This window comes from Daldinia loculata (assembly GCF_022478755.1).
Source record: "Daldinia loculata strain CBS 113971 unplaced genomic scaffold F4817scaffold_46, whole genome shotgun sequence".
Classification (NCBI taxonomy): Eukaryota; Fungi; Ascomycota; class Sordariomycetes; order Xylariales; family Hypoxylaceae; genus Daldinia; species Daldinia loculata.
In genome coordinates this window covers 243,883-258,753 of record NW_026054900.1, presented here as the reverse complement: position 1 = coordinate 258,753, position 14,871 = coordinate 243,883, and the positions used below count along the sequence as shown (strand labels likewise).

Here is a 14,871-nt window from a genome sequence, read left to right as displayed (position 1 = left end):
GAGTCAGCTGGGCGATCTTTTCCCCCCTGTGCCACGGAGGGCGGGCTGGGCGCAGATGCCAAGCTGCCGTGAAGCTGGACCAAGGACGGGATGTGTGCGCCACACTCCGAATTGACCAACGGAAACGGCCGTTGGTGAAATGGATCGGGCTGTCCGTCGGCTTGGAATCGTGATTTAGTACGGACCTAGGTCCGGTTGGGGCAGTGTTATGCATGGCTATATTTTGCTGTTATGGCCTTATCTTTACTTTACTGGCGTGCTCTATGAGCCGTTGATAGCCCTAGGGTGTGCTATCAATAACTACAGTTTTAGAGGACATAACTATCTAGGAAGTATACTATGGAAAACATGCTAGGAATATCACGTCATATATTAGCAAGATGTCGAGCCGGCCGTTCATCCGGCCTCATCTTTCGACAGAGCGCTGGTTTAGACGACATCTATCCGAAGGATGATCCGACAGTGTAGAAGATCTTGGTTCATGACGGCGATAAGTTTAGATACCGTAGTAGCATATACTTAGGAGAAACCCCATATCTTGACTACCCGAAGGTTGATGTGATTGTAGAGCTCTAGCTATGTAGGTACTTACTATATACCTCATATCAAATATTCTACGTAGAACGTGTTGTCCTAAGTATTGCAGCTAATATAAAACGAGTAAAAACAAGTAATTACGGGTAACTCTGTACGTGTAAGTCTCAGGTATTTAGTGACAATGATCTTACACGAAGATTTGTAAATTGAGTAGTGTTAAATAAGTGTAACGAATTAAAATCGAAAGTCTTCTATCGAATGATAAAAAGGAAGTTTATAGTTCTATTTTCAAAGTTATATAGGCGGGCTCGTTTATACTTCTGGTGTTGACCTTTTACCCTATAATCATATGAGGTACCTAATACATTAAAGATGAAGGCTTTGGATCCAAGCCCTGGGTACTTACATATCGATTAACTGATTAATAGTGATGATAAGACCATAATATCAAAGACCTTGAGGATAATGGAGTAAGTAATAGCAAGCTCTGCTTCATCTAACTAGGAGTGTCCTAGTGTCCAGATTATACCTCATCCTCTCCCCCAAGAACTCGCCTAGCGTAGACTTTTAAGTGTTTTCGGCTGGTAGTCCGATAGCGGTGCTTCATCTGAGCTTCGTGCCGAGAGAATGTCTTAAGTACGCGGCTGCTCAGCTAGGTAGTCAGCTAGGGACCAGTGAAGATCCATTTTGTCCTCGTGTCGAGTACTCTGATATTTAAGTCAGTAATTGCTTTTTTTAAGTAAGGAGTTTGGGTGTTTAGACATGTCTCGGGAACAATAGTTCTCTCCCTTTTAACTTTGAGCCTCGGCTTTTGAGACATGTTTAAGAGGAAATGTCTTCGAGCTTTGGATACGTTTAAAACAAAGACTTCCATCTTATAATCGCCAAAATAAAGAATAATCGGAAAATTAGATGAGGGGGGTATTACATATATATCTTTTTGTTTATACGTTAGGCGCCTTGTGACTATATATACAAATCGGTATGAGACTTCTTGTTTCGATAGACGAAGTTAACTCAAATCGATTCCACCCAACCCCAATCCCGGAATCATCCGGCTTGCATCTTCTCTTGGACATACCGGACTTAGTAACCCTCCAAGACGTCGGACAAGGCTGCGCAACCCACGGGGCATACGTACCCCCAAGCCTCGAGGGCGGTATCGTATTGGGTACATTAGGTAGTTACCTAGATAGGTAATCCACTCGAACCTAGCGAGCTTGAAGCTCCCACTCTCTGTACGATGCTCTGGCAGGCGGTAATGCACTCAAATAGATCATCCCAATCGTACAATGTCGTATCCCACAACCTATGACGTGCTATTACCTTGAAAAGGCAAGGCGAGATTATTTATCGATCTTCACGATCCTATCCAAAGCTCGTCCCTCCTCTAGTACATATGCTGACGTGATGTCGAGTTTGTATTTAACCCCGTTTATCATAATTGGGGCAAATCCCTCCCCTGTTAATCCGCGGCGGAAGTTCTTGAAGAGCATCGAGAAGACCTGTTTTCCGTGCCTAAACGGTGCAGTCATTAGGTGGTTCATCTCGTATTCGCGCTCCTGCTTACGCCGGACCTCCTCCTGCTTCTTCATAAGCATCTTCTCGTAGTCCGAAGGGGGCGCTTTGCGATTATACAGCGGCGCCTTCATGACCACGTCATTTGGATCAACTTGTATGCGACGTAGCGGTACACCTGGGAAGGGCACAGTGCGTCGAGCTTCGATTTCAAGCCGCACCGGTAGATTTTCCGGTGTAGCCGTCTTTGCGGCTGGGTTCAGCGCCTTGACTGACCGGGCTGGTAGTACCTTGATAGAACGTATCATACCCGCGGGCATCAGTGCAAACCTGGTCCCGCAAGCGGCTAGAAGTAAGCCCATCATACCAAACCCAACACTAACGATCCAATGGAGTCCTTCCGGTAGATTATAGACGTTTACAACGATGTTGATAGCGGCGGCTCCTATGAAAAAGAGACCAGCCGTGTAACTCGAGAATAGGAAGACTCCCTGGGGAGCTGCTTCGTATAAGATCGTCGGAGAAGACTTGTCTGCGAGCTTCTGCGCAAAACTTAGTGGAGACAGTACGCTCTTTGCTGGAGGTGAGGCTGTAGGTTTTAAAGGGACTGTTGGTTTTTGCTTTGGAGATGCGAATCTAAGTCCCGTCGTCGCGAACGATCGGCCGCACGTTCGAGCGGAAGTTGGCTGGGGCCATAGCGGGACTCTGGTGATTCGGATAGATGATCTGAGGGAGTTATGGAGTATAAATATAGGGCGGGTACACCCCCGGCAAACGGATATAGGTGCCGTCATCTGCGTATTATAAGCCAAATAATTCAATTGACATGACTGGGTAAAGAACGATGATATGGTAGACTGGTAGTCGTATAATTTCGACTTAGATGGTGGGATGATGGAATATAGATTTGATAGAGCTTCGGTGGAGCTGAATTTCTTAATTATTCTTTATCGATACGACAAGGTGAACGGTGAACCTAATCTGAAGTACCGAAGTACATATAACTATGTATGTATGTATATCAGCCCCTGTCACTAAGGCTTAATTAGTGGATCCCTTCCATAACCTCAACGTCGGGAGCCCTACAGGGTTCTGGGGGGATAGGAAACGGTAAAACTTTATAGCGTCCCTTCCAATTCCGATAATTATTCGGTTGAGGCCGGAGAATCCCCAACAAGCTCAACCGTAGCATTCATTTATTCATAAGCTCCGAATCGGGATTCCGTTTTAACGAGAGGGAAGAAAGAAAAAAAAGGCTCAGTTGAGCTTCACCTTTTCTTCTTAAGAAGCCGACAATGGCATCTTTTGCGACAGCAACCCGCCTAACAACACGGCTTATAAGCCGACGGGTCGCCCAAGATGTCGCAAGTCGAGGTATTTTAATCCGTTAGAAGCCCTCGCGCGCGTGTATAGCTAATTAGGTCCGCATAGGCTTTCGCACGTCCGCTGCCTCGCTCGCGGCGCAAAACTTCACCATGCCGGCTCTGTCGCCCACTATGACGGAAGGCAATATCGCAAACTGGAAGCTCAAGGAGGGCGATTCCTTTTCCGCTGGCGACGTCTTACTCGAGATCGAAACAGACAAGGCGACCATGGATGTCGAGGCGCAAGACGATGGAATCCTCGTAAAAATCACTCAGGGTGATGGCAGTAAGAACATTCAGGTTGGCACCCGAATTGGTGTTGTTGCAGAATCCGGTGACGACATCAATTCATTAGAGATTCCTGCCGACGAACAGCCTGCGCAGAAGGAAGCCAAAAAAGAGGAACCGGAGCGCAAACAAGAGTCTCAGAGTGCTGCTGCAGAGAACAAAGCTAGCGGACCGAAGAGGACTGGCGAGAAGGCACCGCCCCAGAAATACCCTCTTTACCCATCAGTCGAGCACCTAGTAAAGGAGCACAAGCTAGACGAGTCTGCTATTAGCGAGATAACGCCAACGGGCCCTGCTGGACGCTTGCTCAAAGGTGATGTCCTCGCATATCTCGGCAGCGCACCTTCTAGTAGACCTGGAGAGATTAAAGCACGATTTGAGCACAATTCACACCTTGACCTCTCCAACATCAAGATCGCTGCTCCTAAGGAGGCCCCGAAGAAGGCAGAGAAGATTGCATCAGAGCCCCCGTTTCGCAAGGTTTTAATAGTAACATTGCCGATATCGTTTGCGAAAGTGATAGAGATTCAGAAGAAGATCGAGGACACTATCGGCACTTTCATACCGTTATCGACATTCGTGGAGAGGGCTACAGAAGTAGCCAATGATGAGCTGCCTTTGCCATCAAACTATAAGCCAACAGCCGACGAATTGTTCAATCAGGTTTTAGGACTGGACAAGGCTAGCCCGAGGGGTTCTCGCGGCCATTACATTCCTCAAATTCCCGCTCTTCTTTCGCCGTCCTTCACCGGCGTTGCCCCTAAGCCCAAAAAGCAAGTCGACATTATCGACTTCCTAGCAGGCTCTGCGAAGGCGTCTGCGCCAAAGCCACGAAAGACCAGCTCACAAGTCGGAATATCTACCGGCACCAACATATTCGCTGTCTCTGTACCGGAGGCTGAGGAGAAGAGAGCCAAGGAATTCCTGCGAAGAGTTAAGATGGTGCTGGAAGTGGAACCAGGCAGACTTGTTTTATAAATAGAAAAGCTTGGAGCAAGAGACGCTGTAACTATAAAGCCTGTAATGTTGGCACGGAAGCACTGATAGACTATATTATTAGCATTTGTTTGTTCATTGTGCCTTTGGTAACGCCCAACTTGTAAGTATTACGAATTTCCTAACATACGGAAACGAATTAAATGAAGTTAAACTAAGAGAAACCAATATGCTGCACGAACTCATTTCCCAATCACTAGGTTAGGCTGCTATTCATCGTGTAACATGATATCTTCAGATATCATAATTTCTGTCAGCAACCTAGGCGGTTTTATAGTCATGAACTCCTATTTTAACGGGTTGTCGATAACATATACTTGTGGATTTTGAATTGATGAAGGCACCTATCTGGTACCGCCTAAACGATATACAATTGATGTTTTTATACTCCTTTCCCCAGTCCTCGTCCATAGCTGATTTACTTAGATACACACGTGTCAGTATAATAATGTTTTCTCATACGGAGCCGACCTTCTGCTTAACGAAGGCGAGAGCCTGCTGGCCGTAGATCTGGACATACTGCTGGTGGTGCTGCGCGTCGTTGCCGTTAGAGCAGTATGGGTCCTCAGCGTCGCAGTACGACTGGATCCTGTCCGCGTAGACGGGACATTGGTAACCCGAGGGTCGAGCAGCGAACTAGAAAGTCAACGTAGGTTAGACAGATCATCTACTTTGGCAGTAACCAACCATACAGAAAATGGAGATGATGGCCACATTTATATATATATAAAGAAAAAAAAAGAAGAAGAAAAGGATAGGAATGGAAGACTTACACCACCAGCCTTCGCCGTCCCGACATTGTAGCTCAGCCCCGGCACGTTGCGCGGGTCGCCCATGAAGATGACGGCCTTGACGTGCGTGCCGACGTCGGCGGGCAGCGGCGCCGCCGTCCCGCTCAGGCTGCTGCCGTCGGGCCCGCCGCAGAACGCGTCGTCCATGATCTGCGAGCCCTGCGAGTAGCCCACCATCACGACGGTCGTGTTCGGGCACTTCTTGGTGAAGGCCGAGACCTGGTCTACTACCGCTTTGATCCCCGCCGTCACGGAGGACCCGTAGGCGTCGCCGCCTGCTGCGGGGTCTGCGTGCGTACCTATGTGTTAGTATCGATATTGCTATTGCTGGATTTGATATTCTAGTTCTGGGGGCATGGGGCATGGGGCATGGGGTAGAGAGAATGTAATGTGGAAAAGGGGGGGGGGGGGGGGGGGGGGTACAAACGATGGCCTCGGACGTCGTCCCGGGGTACGCTCCCTGGATCAGCTGGATCATGGCCTGCGAACTACCGAAGCCTTGGGGGACGGTGGTCTCGCGCGCGGCGATAACGTGCAGCTTAGCGCAGGACTGACGGGCTTCGACGTCGCCGGACGGGGCGGCGAGGGCCCCGGATAGGAAAAGTAGGGGGGTTGAGGCTTTCATTTTGATTTTCCTTCTTAAGACAGTTCTTATTTCGAACAGAAAAGTAGTAGAATGAACTGAAAATCAAGGAAAGAAAAGCATAGCAGCAAGTTTATATACCTACGTATTACTGCCCATAAGGGGGCGGACACCTTGCTGTGACCACGGCAGGTCGCGTTTTATCCGAATGTCATGGAGAGGTGACCATTCGATCGAAGCATCGTGATCTCCGGAATAGGCAATATTCGGAGCCAGATCTGGGGCTTGTTATGTCTGCGAAACGCACAACCTTGCAAGGGGTCGATCAGTGGATCGTTATGCACATCATGACATATATTCATCACAGTCGCATTGCTAATTTACATGTTACAGGGCTCTCAATGCCTTCCAGTCGCTTCTTAGGTTCCAGCAGGTTCACGATACGTATTGTCTATAACACGCCCCGTATGAATCGTGGCAATCACATAAATATACCTAACCTACTAACAATTTGTCATTGGTGTGCAGAATAATAAAGCAGCGAAATCGAGGCTTATAGCATACGAGATATTAGCAAGGATTTCCGCTTGCCGCTCGTATACATAGGGTGCCGGTCCCGTCCTTGTTAAAGGCCACGTTTTGTGGGGTGGATTTCCCTGTTTCAGACACAGATATATACAATAGAATGATACCTTGGCAATGCGTAGCTCTTAATTAACTGAGTTGTCTGGAATCAACTACTAAAGCTAACTACGACGACGTATATATATACATTAAGCATACTTGAGGAGGCCAACGAATATAGCTTACTATGTTAGAAATGTAATGTCTTTGAGTAACTTTCATTATACGGTCTCTAATAGTAGACTTTCGGCCTCGAACAAGACCAAGATACGGCAACAGATATATACGGCGTAAAGTAATACCACTTGCCAGGAAAATCCATTATTAAATTATCTGTTTATATCTCTATTACTAGGTAGAATAACGGAGTCCATTCCCATTCGTACTAGTATCACTAATTAGCGACGGAACAAGAGAAAAGAACTCGATGTCGTTGAGAAATACCTTATAGGCTCATCTTGTTAGCCTTAGGGATATACTATACGTGATTCGATCTTCATCTGGTATCTTCCTTCCCAATTCATGTCGCAGTTAGGCTCTAGTTGAATTTATATCGAAACGTACGCAAAAGCCAGCGGGAAGTAAGAGAAAGTATATACCTATTAGTCGTTGATATTACGACCCCTACTCTAAACACATAACGCTTACTCATTAACCTTACAATTTGACCACGCACTCACTCCTATGACATATTCATATCAAATCCATAGGAACAACCACTTACACCATTAGAGGCCCGAGCGACTGTTTCTTATTTTAACTTCTCCAGGCAAAGCCGCTGATAATCACATGCTTCAAGCCTCGCATGAACGCTTGGACGATCAAGCGAGGCAAATACTCACGGAATCCAGATATCCAACGACGACTCGAACAGGCGCTTAGACTACCGCTGAACCAGCAATAGGATAGCTCAATTCTAGGGCCCGAGTAATATACTACTACTAATCAACGCTAAAATCGACACCTTGGGCGTCTCCAACTCTAACTATTAATGAACTTAAAATACCTACGACACACGTTATCATCGTCCCGAGCCACGCCTCCTCGGGAAGTTCCCGTCGGGAAATGGCGGAGACTTACTTGCGCAAAACCCGTTTCAAAGGCGCGAGCCATTCGGAGTAACCTAGAATACTTTAAAGCTACCTACATACCTACCTATGTAGCTTTGGGCGTCTACTATCTCTACCTAGAGATGGTGATAGAGATATAGATAGAGATAGTAGACGCTCAAGGCTCGTCACCTCGTATAAGCATGGGACTCTAGGAAATTAGGAGCTTAGATTATTTAGGAATTACATTTCCGGGAGGAGAGCTGTGAACATTCGCTGTGTATTTTGACGAGTGACAAGTTACTAGCGTTCTATATTCTAAGAGTGAATGTCATCTACAGTATACTAATAGAGACATTCTCAAGGCCCGATGCTTTTCTAAAACCCCTATTCCAGATGGAATCTACCAGAAAGCTGTAACCATAGATAATACAGAGACCCACGAGACCATACCGGCGAAACTTCCCATCTGCCCTAGGATGCTCGAAGCACTGCCTTGTAGTAGCACCGGGGCGCCTATCTTTTCCGTCTCGTCGATGCTACAAATGTTAAAACAGGACTGGTCGTCTCTCTTCGATGTTGAAGAGCCGGTCGTATTGTAGACGAGCTCAATCCATTGGATCTGAAGGTAAGCCTCCTTCCCCACACTCATATTGCCTGACCAGGATCCGCCGCTGCGTAGCGTTAGCATACCACTTTCTTGTAACAAACTTCGTACATCCCCGGGACCCTGACCCATGAGAAAAGCCAAATGACAGGTAGATCTCAGGGGCATAAGCGGGATTATATTCAAAAAAGCAAAATAGGAATAATCATTTATAATACGTACTCTGACCACGAGTTAAGAATGAGAACACTGGGATCGCGGGGTGCCTGGAAGGAGATCGAGGCGACTTCGTCACCGTTAATGTACCAAGTCGTAGCTCCCGGGCTCCAATCCATTCGATACACCGCCCAGTTTGTCCAGTCTCTCTTCTTCGGGATCGTAACGTTCCGGGTGGCTTGCTGGACATCGAGACCTAGAGAAGTATACGACGGCTGGTTTGTGTATTGGACATGATCAGGAGGATCGATTGTTCTGATTTCTAGATCTGATTCCTGAACCTTGGTGAGATCGGTATTGTTGGCGGTATCTCTGTAGGTAAATATTGCGGTTACCGCGCCCGGCGCACCAATCGTCCTCGCATACATTCTGGCCGATAGGAAATGATAGTCTTGAACCGTGGACTCAAACTCGGATGCCGTCTGAAAGTCATCTAAGCGTGCTGTTCTCATTGTTAGGAATGTGTTTGAGTCGGCATCCGGATCGTTATTCTTCTCAAAATAGACATTGTTGGGCGAATTGACCATTAGGGTCGTTGCATCGCTCACACCGCTGGATAGTGAGGCTTTGTTATCCCAATTTTGTAGAGTCCAATTATCAACCCACTCATTGGAGGAGAAGTAGTCGCTAGTAGGGTCGGCTTCACTGCTATCATCGGGATCATCAATGAGGGCTGGCACTGTAGCATACTCAGATTTCTCCCGATAGTCAAAAAACTTATGGCTCGTGAAGTAATCTGGCCTGCTTCCATTTGTGAGAAAGCAATTGCATTGGTCGTTGCTAACTTGTTGGAAAGCGGCGAGGGATAACGGGGTCAAGCTAGAGACGACCACGAGTAGCCGGAAAAGCCTTGAGTGAACCATGATGACGCCCTTCCCTTGTCTTATATCCACCTATAACCCAGCCGTGGCTTATCCAACTTGCCCGGCGCAACGATGTCCAACTTTGCGTGGGTCTGTGCCGGCTTCAGAAAAGCTAGCTTCGACTTGTGATTGAGAGCCTTCAAGATCACGTGTAATTAAAATGTCGTATATCGGAGGGAAAAGGCATCATAGAGCCGATTCGCTGCTGACAACCAGAGAGGCGAGAAATTTCGGGCTGAAGGAGAAGGGGACGCAAGATAGAAATAACAATTGGCTCGACCATCCCCGAAAGCACACAGCGAGACACGGACACAGGGATGAGATCATCCAAGGTTTTCGAGTACGCTCCCAGGCCTGGATATGAGGCTATGGTAAGGTCTTGGTGCGGAAGACGAAGCCGTTAAAACGGTGCCCTGATCAATGATGTGAGAACGGTCCTAGCGTAACAGTACCAGATTGGGGGAAAGGAATGCTGGATCAGCGACATACGCTATCAATGCAACACTTGAAACGTCGATACTTGTGGTTAGGTTTATTCTAGCCTATGTAGGTATGTTTGGATAATATCCGTTGGATCCCGTTGGATAAAAGGTGCGAATGCAACGCTGCAGATGTGTGTATTTGGAGAAAGCTGTTATTGTAAAGTCAAAGTCAAGCCACGATATAAGAAACTGCAATATTTCTATACAGAAGCCACTAGCTGAGATTTGTTCGCAAATATACCTGTACCCATGGCACCTGGGCTATAAGACGGATAAGCCTAAACTGTGTTTATACCTATGTATGTAGGTATTAAACTCCAAGTGAAATCAACTTTGATCATAGGTACCTATGATAATCTCGTGTCGAGACGTTTGAGGCTGCGGAGGGAAAAAAGGCTAGAAACTCAAAAACAGGAAGAAACGCGCAAGCGTTGTGCTGGTCGTGGATCTGCACACGACGAGTCAAGTTTACCTGGTGTTGAGGTAGTATTATAGGGTATCAGTTACATCGCGGTGAGCTACCCACGATACCTATTCACGATCCTTGGGTTGTAGCACTATTTGCGATCGATTCTTGGCGTATCATTTGGTCAACCCAGAGTTAAGGACGAAGGACCACTGAAGATTCGTCTTGAGTTCTTAACAAACAGACGAACAGGCCACTCATTGGGGGCGACGTCTTCGTTCGTCAGATTTAGAGGGCCTGGAGCGTCGAGAGTGGAGTGGGAGGCCCTATTCTTCATGTGAGGGACGTATGTGTGTGTTGTACAGCATACAGGTAAGGTACATGGGTAGGTAATTAACCGGTCCTGTCGTCCATATGAGCCTTTCAAGCCACAATTGTCTCTGCCGTGTACAGAAATTGAAGGCGAGCTGAAAGATAGTTTATTAGCATCGTGGCTTTTCTTGCTTCTTCGCTAATACTCGTAAAAAATATGGCGCATAGTGGCTTATATATATTAGGAGGTAGTTATGTTTATGTAAAGACTCTTTACAAGTTGTCTGATGTAACACTTTGATTTTGAGTCTTTTTCAGAATTGAGTAATATTTTGCACAGATGTCGGATAGATCTGAGATAACATTGAAATGATTGCTGGCCGGGTATGTGGTTGCACTTACGGGAGCATGAGTGACCCGACCTATGCCCCGCTCCCCACCTGACTTCACCTAACCTGTGCAGGGGCAGTTTGTGTAAAAGACCTGACATAACCTGACCTGTGTAAAAGTTTAGTAGACCTATGGAATAAAGTTCACTTAACCTGTGGACCTTTACCATTTAGCGAATTTTTATAAAGTATATTTATTTATATAAATAAGTATTTATTTATATATAAGTATGTAGGTAAGACTGGGTATCCGTACGGATTAGGTAATAGAAAGGAATAACGTAACAAATAGGAAAGGAAGGAAAAGGAAACAATACGAAACAAGGCTATCGCGATAACTATTGTTGTACTGATTGATTATTGTTGTAAAGGTTACGAATTGTGTGTGTGGGTGCTACCTAGAAAGAATTGCCTTTTGTATGGGGAATAGTCACGTGTCACCACGTGACTATCCTTACGTAATAATATCCCATCACTGGTAACTTTTCTCTTTTCCCCTTTTTTCTCGTATGACGTAATTACATACAATTCAACTAATCCAATACTGACAATTTCTTCTCTTTTCTTGCCTTTAATCCGTCTCTTTTTATACTATGACGTAATTGTCAACAGGTCTTAATCTATCGTAATAATAATAGGCTCGGGCAGGCCAGGCTAGGCTGAAACGGTCGAGGTAAAAGTGGTGGTCGGATCTCTCGTCGTGTTGGCTAGGGCTGGCTAGGGCTGGCTGGCTAAAGCGGTCGAAGTAAGGGTCGTCTGGCTGGGGACGAGGCTATTTTCGGTCGGATCGTCTGGCTGGGGACGAGGCTATTTTCGGTCGAATCGTCTGGCTGGGGACGAGGTCATTTGTCGAATCGTGAGGATTGTTAGCTGGGGCTAATCAGAAACAATTGTGTATTATGGTGGATTCGATACAATTAACCAATTCCAGTCTTATAATGAAGATCCTTAACAATCTTAATCTCTTTATCAAATATACCATCCGTTAGGTCATACCTTTCATCCTCATACTTATATTCGTTATCGTTATAATACACCTTAACATGATCAGTGATGCCTCGTGGTCTCATCGATCGGGTATACGTAATAGGTTTATTAGGCCTTAACGGAACTGCTTATGGAATCGGCTTCGGTATCGTCGTCAACTGTAAGATAGGCTCCGGTACCGTCGGAATTAGCTATGCTTCATCTCGCTATATTGCCCGCATCCAAGGTGGTCTAGATATTGTTTCTAAACAGGCAGGTACTCGGCATGCTAGGGTCCAGAATATTTATAATATCTCGGCCGTAATTTTGTTAAGTTTATCGACGTAATACGGGTTAGTCATTAAGATAAAACTATCGGAGTAACGTTCTAACAGAAATGTACTTTTGTCAAGTAGGAATTTCGTGAATTTTTCAGCATTGGCAATTGTTTCTAGTCTCTCAAAGGTGGTCTTCTTTTCATCAAAATATACTCCGTGGTACAGGAAATAGTCTGTCATTAGTCTCTGGAGCAAGGGGTATGCCTTTTAAAAGTGTCTTACTTGCCATCCCGTAAAAAAATCTTTAAAATCATCCCATATATCCTCGTCGCATTTATCGTCGTGGTACTCGAAATAGTACGCAAAACTTTCCGCACAATACGTATTAATTTCCTCCGCCGTTACTTTGTCTAATTCGGAATCGTCAAGGTCAATAGTTAGGTCGATACCTGAAATATCATTGTCGATATATCTATCCCATATTGAGGCCATGTTAGGTGGTTGTGAATACAGCAAGGGTGCTGTAAAATGCATAATGGAACGCAAATATTGTAGGCTCACAAGTTAAACCCCAAATACCTTTAAGGTAACATAGTGACCGCCAGTGCCACTATCTCTTTTCGTCAAAAAAAAAAAAAAAACGTCTAGCGCTTTTATGATTCTTTTTAACCTTATTAATCTATAGTCTTGTCTTTCAACCAACTATTGATTAATGTAGGTAAGACTAAATATCCGTACGGATTAGGTAATAAAAAGGAATAACGTAACAAATAAGAAAGAAAAGAAAAGGAAATAATATAAAACGAGGCTATCGCAATAACTATTGTTATATTAATTAATTGTTATTGTAAAAGTTATGAATTATGTATGTAAGTGCTATTTAAAAAGAATTGCCTTTTGTATAAGGAATAGTCACGTATCACCACGTGACTATCTTTATGTAATAATATCCCATCAAAATAGGTATTTATTTATATAAATAATGATTTAAGTAATAAAAAATAATTAATCATTTAAATATTTTTTTTTTAATAAAAGTTAAAAAATTAACATAACTTATAAAATATTTATTAAATATTTAATGAAAAATAATATAATATTAAATAAAATAAATATTTAATAAATATTTAATGAATATTAATCAATTAAATTATAAATGGTTAAATTAATTTATAAAAAAATAAATATTTAATAAATATTAATTAATTAAAAATTAAGTTAAATTATAAAAAAATAAATATTTAATAAATATTAATTAATTAAATTATAAATAATTATTTAAAAATTAATTTATAAATAAAATAAACTTTATTTTATAAATTTATTATTATTTTAATAAATTTAAATTAAAATTCGTTAAAATTAAATTTACGTTTAATTACGTTATAAACGCCATAAAACGCTTGGTTTATATTATTATATTTATAAATTTATAAATTTAAAAAAGTAATATAAAACATAAATTTTAACGAATTTTAATTTAAAATAATTTAAACGTTTTTAATTACGTTAAAATAAATTTTTTTAAAAATTAAACTTTATATTTATAATAATTTAATATTTAATAATAACGTTAAAAATACTTTTTTATTTTATAATTTAAAATTAATATTATATTTTTTTTACCTTTTTAACTTTTTTATATATTTATATAATATTACGTTATAATATTATAAACTTTAACGTTTAAAAACACGTAATAATATTAAAAATAATGTATTAATATTTACATTTACGCGTTTATATTTATAACCACGTTTAAAATATTTTTTATTTTTATAATTTAAAGCTTTTAATTTAATTATTTAAGTTTTTTAATTATTTTATATGTTTATATAATATTACGTTATAATATTATAAATTTTAACGTAATATATTTTTAAAAACGTTATAACCGGTGTTACGACCGGTGTTATAACCGGTATTACGGTTAATTATTATCCCGAAACGTTTAAAACGCTTAAAACGCGTGTATTTAAACGTTTAAAACGTATATATTTATTAATAATAAAGTTAATAAATATTTTAAATTAATTAAAATTTATTTTAACTATTGTTTTTAATATTATTTTTAATATTAAATAAAATAATGTGTTAAAAATCGCCCGAGTTACTTTAAATTAAAAATGCGAAATTTGTGGGAAAGGTAAGTTAAGGGTGTGATTGGTTAAAAAAAGGTGTGGTTGGAAAAGGTATAACGAAGTTTGCGTCATTGGTTTAAATTTACTGAAATAAGTCTACTAAACTTTTATACAAGTTAGGTCATGTTAAGTTTTTTATATAAACTGCCTTTACATAAATAAGATAAAAAGTAAAGCATAAGTCGGGTTATTTAATTCTTTTGTATTTACTTAATGTAAAAAGTACGTACCTTTTTTCCAAAGGAATTAAATGACCCAACTTATGCCCCACTTTTTACCTTACTTATATAAAAGCAGTTTATATAAAAGATTTAATATAATTTAATTTATATAAAAGTTTAATAAACTTATAAAATAAAATTTAATAAACTTATAATTTAATTTAACCATTTATAATTTAATTAATTAATATTTATTAAATATTTATTTTTTTATAAATTAACTTAATTATTTATAAAACT

At 41.9% G+C, this 14,871-nt stretch overlaps 5 protein-coding genes across 5 annotated transcripts; 1 reads left to right on the top strand and 4 right to left on the bottom strand.

Moving 5' to 3' along the window:
* Positions 1 to 1,449: 1,449 nt before the first annotated feature.
* F4817DRAFT_345841 (uncharacterized protein) lies at positions 1,450 to 3,022 on the bottom strand. Its single transcript, XM_049304321.1, has one exon. It carries the CDS (start codon positions 2,847 to 2,849, stop codon positions 1,884 to 1,886), a length of 966 nt encoding a protein of 321 aa, XP_049156554.1. The 5' UTR covers positions 2,850 to 3,022; the 3' UTR covers positions 1,450 to 1,883.
* A 328-nt stretch (positions 3,023 to 3,350) lies between these two features.
* Positions 3,351 to 4,685, top strand: F4817DRAFT_360551 (uncharacterized protein; the record flags this gene model as incomplete). The annotated part of the gene is made up of 2 exons (XM_049306292.1): positions 3,351 to 3,429; positions 3,487 to 4,685. The coding sequence occupies 2 exons, from the start codon at positions 3,351 to 3,353 to the stop codon at positions 4,683 to 4,685; spliced, it is 1,278 nt and encodes a 425-aa protein (XP_049156553.1).
* A 237-nt stretch (positions 4,686 to 4,922) lies between these two features.
* F4817DRAFT_202888 (carbohydrate esterase family 5 protein) lies at positions 4,923 to 6,198 on the bottom strand. The gene is made up of 3 exons (XM_049298600.1): positions 5,918 to 6,198; positions 5,477 to 5,781; positions 4,923 to 5,339 (listed from the first exon to the last, which is right to left on the bottom strand). The coding sequence occupies exons 1-3, from the start codon at positions 6,117 to 6,119 to the stop codon at positions 5,160 to 5,162; spliced, it is 687 nt and encodes a 228-aa protein (XP_049156552.1). The 5' UTR covers positions 6,120 to 6,198; the 3' UTR covers positions 4,923 to 5,159.
* Positions 6,199 to 8,153: 1,955 nt separating this feature from the next.
* On the bottom strand, positions 8,154 to 9,436 carry F4817DRAFT_318479 (glycoside hydrolase family 16 protein; the record flags this gene model as incomplete). The annotated part of the gene is made up of 2 exons (XM_049300917.1): positions 8,154 to 8,424; positions 8,580 to 9,436. The coding sequence occupies 2 exons, from the start codon at positions 9,434 to 9,436 to the stop codon at positions 8,154 to 8,156; spliced, it is 1,128 nt and encodes a 375-aa protein (XP_049156551.1).
* Positions 9,437 to 11,834: 2,398 nt separating this feature from the next.
* Positions 11,835 to 13,099, bottom strand: F4817DRAFT_345834 (uncharacterized protein). The gene has a single exon (XM_049304320.1). It carries the CDS (start codon positions 12,801 to 12,803, stop codon positions 12,537 to 12,539), a length of 267 nt encoding a protein of 88 aa, XP_049156550.1. The 5' UTR covers positions 12,804 to 13,099; the 3' UTR covers positions 11,835 to 12,536.
* Positions 13,100 to 14,871: the final 1,772 nt, after the last annotated feature.

Bases quoted from the DNA above. Each gene is read 5' to 3' on its own strand.
- F4817DRAFT_202888 (XM_049298600.1), bottom strand. From the start codon at position 6,119: ATGAAAGCCTCAACCCCCCTACTTTTCCTATCCGGGGCCCTCGCCGCC. The intron at 5,782-5,917 runs GTACCCCCCCCC...GTACGCACGCAG, and splicing joins GACGTCCGAGGCCATCGTTT to ACCCCGCAGCAGGCGGCGAC. The intron at 5,340-5,476 runs GTAAGTCTTCCA...TTGACTTTCTAG, and splicing joins GGACGGCGAAGGCTGGTGGT to TTCGCTGCTCGACCCTCGGG.
- F4817DRAFT_345841 (XM_049304321.1), bottom strand. From the start codon at position 2,849: ATGACGGCACCTATATCCGTTTGCCGGGGGTGTACCCGCCCTATATTT.
- F4817DRAFT_345834 (XM_049304320.1), bottom strand. From the start codon at position 12,803: ATGCATTTTACAGCACCCTTGCTGTATTCACAACCACCTAACATGGCC.